This window comes from Lutjanus erythropterus, chromosome 11 (genome assembly GCF_056507025.1).
Source record: "Lutjanus erythropterus isolate fLutEry1 chromosome 11, fLutEry1.hap2, whole genome shotgun sequence".
In the NCBI taxonomy this organism is placed as follows: domain Eukaryota; kingdom Metazoa; phylum Chordata; class Actinopteri; order Lutjaniformes; family Lutjanidae; genus Lutjanus; species Lutjanus erythropterus.
This window is the reverse complement of record NC_139327.1, coordinates 40,730,001-40,736,520: the sequence shown is the minus strand read 5'-3', so window position 1 is coordinate 40,736,520 and position 6,520 is coordinate 40,730,001. Positions and strand designations below refer to the sequence as shown.

The following is a 6,520-nucleotide window of genomic DNA, read 5'->3' as shown; positions in this document are numbered from 1 at the left end:
GGTCTGATTCCCTCTGACGATTCTGCAGCAGTGAAGTTTTCCCTTTTTATCTTCATCAGTGTCTCCTCCTCCTGCTCTTCCTCCTCCTCCTCCTCCTGCTCCTCCTGCTCTTCCTCCTCCTCCTCCTCCTCCTCCTCGTCCTCCTCCTCCTCCTCCTCTTCCTCCTCCTCCTCTCTCTGTGTGGAGGCTGATGTTTGTCTGAAACTCCTGGTTGTGATTCTATAAAATGAAAAGTGAGAGAAGAGAAAAATAAAAACAAAGCTCTCAGCTTCAGTCTTACAGCAGCAAAGTGGAGTAAAAATATAAGCTGTTCTCTGTGTTGTTGTTTGTTGGATTTATATTACCTTATGTTACTGTTGTATGAAGAGTTATTGTTTTTTTAATTCAAAATTCAATAAACAGAATGTTAAAAAAAGAAGACGCTCAGGGCAGCTTGTATGTATTGCATGTAAATTAAAACCTTTTGGTTTTCGCTCTGAACAAACTGCAGGTGTGTTTTTCTGTTTATGACACAAACCTTGTAGTGAACACACCTCCCACTGCTCCTCACAGCTTAGTGTCCCTGCTGCACACAGACAGAACCAGAGTCAGAGAACATCAGAGACCAGAACATTCAAGAGAACCTCAGCTGATACTCAACAATACTGATGTTTAGTTCGCTTTATAATATATTCTTACTTATTTTTTTCATTTCTACAGTTGGTTGGTGATGTTTGTTAAATTTATGGCCGCTCTCTGACAGTCAACGGTTTGAGTCATCAATCTTCTAATCGAGCAGCCAGTCAGTCAGTGTGCGACACAGTTACAAGATAAAACAGGTAGAAGATACAAAAATGCACAGATAGAACATTTAAATGAGGAATTAAAAGGAATTAATAAATATATTTTTACATTAGCTGGTGCATTTATTAAAAACATGTTGTGTCTGTTGACTGATGAGAGAAGATAAACGAGTGGTTGGTAAACAAGTTTCTTGTTTTTTTATCTGCATCATTGTCCACAGATCAATGCAACATCATGACAGACTGTAAACTTTACAAACCGGGTCTCTAAATCACCACAAACCACAAAACTAACAGTGATGGAAGCAGAGAAGAGTGATAGAAACAGAGCGCAGCTGACGCGCCGTCAGACGCTTCACCAGAGCGCACCGCGGAGTGCAGGACAGTGACACGCCGTCAGACGCTTCACCAGAGCGCACCGCGGAGCGCAGGACAGTGACACTTGTTTCTGTCTGACAGGCTCAGATTGTTCTTGTTATGGAAAGGATCACTACAGTCAGAGAGATTTTTTTAAAGAGGAAGAGACGTTTGGTTTAAACAGAAACAGCTGATTTATTGATCTCAACAAACTCACCAGAATCCTTCTGCATCATCGTCAGCTTCATTCAAACTTTACAGAAACTTCAGACAACTCAACAGAAACATCTTGGTTCATCTTTCCACTGTCCAACAATCACCAACTCTGGTTCGGTCCAAATAAATCCTTAATTCACGGAGTAAAAGAGCGCGCAGCGTGCAGCGCAGGTGATGCTGCTGATTTTATAACTGAACTACAGGAAGACGCACACAACAGAAAATACCTTTAAATAAAATAATTAAATAATTAAAATAATTAAATTGGTGCAAAATCCACATTAAAAAGGTGAATTTTCATTCCTGCTCAAACATGATAAAACTGTATCAGCCATCACATCAGTAATCAGTGAATTTTCCTTCACTAAAATCTGTCATATCATCTCAATAATCTCATATCAGTGAACAGTCCAGACTTACTGCAGCAGAGTGACTCACCTTGTCGAAGCGAAACTTGAGGTTTGATCTGGGAGAGTTTTTATTCTTCAACTCTGAAAGAAGAAACAAACAAACAAAACTTCTCATTCTGACATGAAGCAACAAAATTCACATACTTCTGTACTCACACTTCCTGTCTGACTGCACTGTGAGTACCTGGATATTGAACTCAAAATGGTCACAAAAGTTGAGCATGGAACGCTGGACACACACTCACCCTCAACGGTCCTCAATCTTGGCTAGGTAGCAAAAGAGGCGGAGCTACTAAACTTATGAACATGGCGATGGAGGAAGCAGCCTGTGCTCGCGGTGTAAACACCAGTGCTCCAAGCAGAGCCAGCTAATATGACCTGTAGCTGCACAGCTATCTGAGCTAACAGCAGCTACAGTTAGCAGCAGTTAGCTGTCCGTCAGGAAACTCGCTGATTTATTTTCTCTATAAATAATAATCCAGTTTCAGCAAGAGCAGTGAATTAAGTCACAAAGTTGTGTTTTTGTACAGTGATCAGAGAGTCCTGTGTGCTGCAGAAGTTGACCAATCAGAAGAAAGTTGGCTCACAATATAATGAATGTATTTTATTTATTTATTATATACTATTTTATTACTAATAATTTTACTAATACCTGATTTATTTCTAAAGCTGAACAAAAATATATGTATTAAATGAAACAAACAAGATATGAAATATAATCATGTTCTTTACTAATCCATCAATAATCAATCAATAACCTAAACCCACACACAACAGGTATCCAACCTGAGGAGGTTAAATGTACTTAGTTACATTCTACCACTGGTGTTGCCATAGCAACATACAACATGAGGCGTTGTTTGCTGCTGTGATTTGAAGCTTTAAACATTATGTGTTTTTTATTAAAACAAGTCAGTGCAGTGTTTGTGTGTGTGTGTGTGTGTGTGTGCGTGTGTGTGTGTGTGTGTGTGTGTGTGTGTGCGTGTGTGTGCGTGCGTGCGTGTGTGTGTGTTGAAGTGAACCTGTTGGGCTGCGACAGACGAGGAGTGGACTCGAACTCTGACCTTCAGCCGCTGCAGCCTGGGCGAGCTACAGACACACACACAGAGGACAGAACCTGTGTTAAAGTGTGTGTGTGTGTGTGTGCGTGCGTGCGTGTGTGTGTGTGTGCTGTGCAGCTCACCAGGTGTGTGTCGTCAGCAGCAGGGATGCTGAAGCTGCAGGTGCTGGAGGTTGACCTGGAGATTTTACTGCTCTCCTTCTTCCTGCAGAGAAAAAACAACATCAAGTTTGTTGTAAAATGTGATTCTGACGGAGCTGCTGAGAGAGAAACAAAACTGAAAAAAAAAAAAAAGAGAGAACAAAGTAGGACGACGACCTGCACAGCCACACACACGCACCTGTCCCGCTGTCCCACCTCTGGAGAGCTGGGATTGGACGGCAGCTCTGGCCTCACCTCCAGTGTTGGTTGGCAGCTGTCGAAGCTCCTCTGTTCACTGAGGAGACTGACAAACATCAGAGAACTGTTAGCCTAGCTTAGCATAAAGACTGGAAGCAGAGGGAAACTGTTAGCCTAGCTTAGCATAAAGACTGGGAGCAGAGGGAAACTGTTAGCCTAGCTTAGCATAAAGACTGGAAGCAGAGGGAAACTGTTAGCCTAGCTTAGCACAAAGACTGGAAGCAGAGGGAAACTGTTAGCCTAGCTTAGCACAAAGACTGGAAGCAGAGGGAAACTGTTAGCCTAGCTTAGCACAAAGACTGGAAGCAGAGGGAAACTGTTAGCCTAGCTTAGCATAAAGACTGGAAGCAGAGGGAAACTGTTAGCAGAGAACCATCAAAAGAGTAAAATCTGCACCGTCTGACTCCTCCATGTCTTACATGTTTATTGAACCTGTGTAGAAACAGGAGGTGTAGAGAGGAGACGCTGTGGTTTTACCTTCTCTGGTTGTGTCTCTCTGTTTGACTGTCGACGCTCAGCAGACGAGGAAAAAGTCCTGAACGCCTCTTCACAGGAGATTTGACGTTATACTGACATCAAACACACACAGAACACAACAGCTGTTAACAGACGCTCAGGACTGCGGTAAATTTTATTTCTATCAAACTGTTGCAACGAAGTGACCTTTGACCTCTGCTTACCTCAGCACTGAAGTGTGCCAGACCCCCCCCACTGAGACTGGTGGGCAGACCTCCTCCGCCTCGTGACATGGTCTCCATGGAGACGCTCCGCCCTCGCATCGCCCTCTGACGGGAGGAGAGAGAGACAAGGAAGCTTACAGAGTTGGGCAGTAACATGTTTCTGTAATCACAGTCATTACTTTATAAATTATCTAACGGACTAATAACGGTCTGATGAGGTCCAAAATGAACTTTAACATCAGCAGCAGCACAGAAAAAAAAATAATGTTTTCCTTTAAAGCTCGGGTAGGTAACACTGTTCTGGTATCAGTGAGAAATCATTTCAGAATAACCTTTCGGCATATTGTAAATCAAGAGGTCTGAGACAGAACCAGATTTCTACACCTCCTCTATGTCTGTGTCTTCAGCATTTAGAGAATCTGGCCCATGATGGTAGAACTAATCACAGGTCATCTCAGACCTGGCAATCCTATTGTTCTACTGGTGCGACTGGTAAGACCCTGACTCAATGTCAGAAACTCATACAGGAAAGGTCGCTATAAAACTGAATAATCAGACACAGGATCTTAAAAAGAGCCCAGGAGTTTGTCAGCTCATTCAGTTACTTTCGACTTCGCCTTCAGTTCATTCTTGTGTATCGCAGAATTTCTGCTGAGGGCCGAGAGAACTGGGCGGAGCTGAGACAGAGCTGACAGACAGCTGCTCAGAGACAGGGAGCTCTGCAGGAGAGGGTCGGTGGCAGAGTGGAGCCTCTGGAAGAAGAAACACCAACGCCGACTCCTTTATTAGCAGGACAGGAGCTCAAAGTGTATGTTTCAAACTTTTGACTGCTGACCAGAGGAGAAATGTATTTGAAAGTCACAGATTGAGAGTAAATCCACTTCTCTGCTGAGTACTGTCACTACTGACACACACACACACACTGGGCATTTTTGGACATGCTGAGTCAAACTGTGTTGTAGCTGAGTTGCATTTCCATCACCACTTTTATTGCACCGAGCAGCGATGAGCAGCCCCCAGGCTGAACCTACTCTGGTGTGGGGCCAAAGCGAGTCTGACTCGTCTCGAAGCGGGCTGTGGTCACATCTAGCCTGTGACGAGTCCCCTGAACTCGTGTGTGTGCAGGAGAGCAGAGAGAAAGACGTTTCTTAAAGTCTCTTTATGTTCAGCTTTCAGAACTTCTGCATTTTCTTTATGTTTCAAAATGTAGTTTCTCTCCTCTGTCAGTGTTTGTACTTTCAGATATCTGCTTTATGACAAACAGCTGATATCTGGTCTGGCAAGAGGGGCTCAGGACGGAGAAAACTAAACCTAACTCAGGTGAGACTAAACAATCAACTGTTTTTAGGCTTTCTACCTGCTGCAGCTTTAACTTTCTGCAGGCAGAGCACAGAGAACATGTCTTCCTCAGAGATGGAGTTCAAACAAACACACCTTGATGGACTCCAGCAGACCTCCATGGGCGTGTCCATTCTCAGCTCGCCCCTCCTCCTCTAGACCTGATGTCAATCCCAGCATGCTCTGGGAGCGTCTCTGCAGCTCATCATGGAGGCTATCCAGCAGGGCGGCCCGGGTACGCTCCTACACACACACACACACACACACACACACACACACACACACACACAGAAGCAGTGTCATGTGTGAACCATGTGATGTAAGTAGATAACAACAAGGGAGCGAACACTGCGCCCTGTGGAACACCACAACTGATTACATTTACTTAAATACAGTTTTTAAGTACAACTTTAGTTACTTTGATTCAGATGAACACAAAATATGATCAAGTAATAAAGTACTATGTGTTATGGATTAACCTGATCTCTTCTCGTTGGCTTTTGACTCATGTTGAGCTGAACATTGCCGATTTATGGACTGTTTTATTGAATTTTGTTCTTATTGTGCACTTTTTTTTTTTTTCTATTGTTACATTTTTTGTGTACTGTGCATTCTAATATTATACTTTCTATTTCTATAGTTGTATTTTAATACTTTAGTGCTTTCTAGATTGTACAGCACTTTGGCAAACCTCGGTTGTTTTAAATGTGCTATATAAATAAACTTGACCTTGACAACTATATACAACTACTATAATGAGGGATGTGTGAAGATTAAGGGATGATAATAGAATCTTGTAGTTTATTAGAAATGATTGTGACATTTGTTTATCATGTATTCCAGACTAGAATTTAAAGAAGTGTTATCATTGCTGAGCACAGCTGTGTGTTCTCAGGTGTTTTCACCTCCAGGCGGGCGAAGCGGTCGCTCTTGTAGCAGGCCAGCTCTGCGTTAATGAGTTTGGTGAGCAGAAACTCTCTGAACTCTGGACCCTGAACACATGGAAGACAAATCATTCACATGTTGACTCAGAGGGATTTAAAGACAGTCCTGCTTTTCTTTTATTAAACTCTACAAACGGAGTCAGACCTCCTCTTCCTCTCACCTTCCTAAAAACAGCTGGATTCGGGAGGGGCGGGCCAAACGGAGGAACGTCTTCTCGTGCTGTGACGGACACCTGTCGATCACACAGTTTCACTGATGTAAACAACAGAAACAGGTCAACAACACTGTGTTTCTTAATGTTTTAGTGCTACATTCAGCTCAAAGTTACCTGGT

At 43.1% G+C, this 6,520-nt stretch overlaps 1 protein-coding gene across 1 annotated transcript in view; it reads right to left on the bottom strand.

The window, feature by feature from the left end:
- Positions 1-498: 498 nt before the first annotated feature.
- The window catches only part of LOC146319608 (rap1 GTPase-activating protein 2-like), a 35,563-nt gene continuing 29,541 nt past the window's right edge, over positions 499-6,520 (bottom strand). The window contains exons 15-24 of the mRNA XM_084730203.1: positions 6,348-6,419; positions 6,148-6,234; positions 5,339-5,485; positions 3,905-4,009; positions 3,702-3,793; positions 3,166-3,270; positions 2,949-3,030; positions 2,788-2,854; positions 1,776-1,846; positions 499-565 (exon numbers count right to left, since the gene is read on the bottom strand). Of these exons, the coding sequence (XP_084586329.1) occupies positions 554-565; positions 1,776-1,846; positions 2,788-2,854; positions 2,949-3,030; positions 3,166-3,270; positions 3,702-3,793; positions 3,905-4,009; positions 5,339-5,485; positions 6,148-6,234; positions 6,348-6,419 (840 nt within the window). The 3' untranslated portion in view covers positions 499-553. The remainder of the gene's footprint in view (positions 566-1,775; positions 1,847-2,787; positions 2,855-2,948; positions 3,031-3,165; positions 3,271-3,701; positions 3,794-3,904; positions 4,010-5,338; positions 5,486-6,147; positions 6,235-6,347; positions 6,420-6,520) is intronic.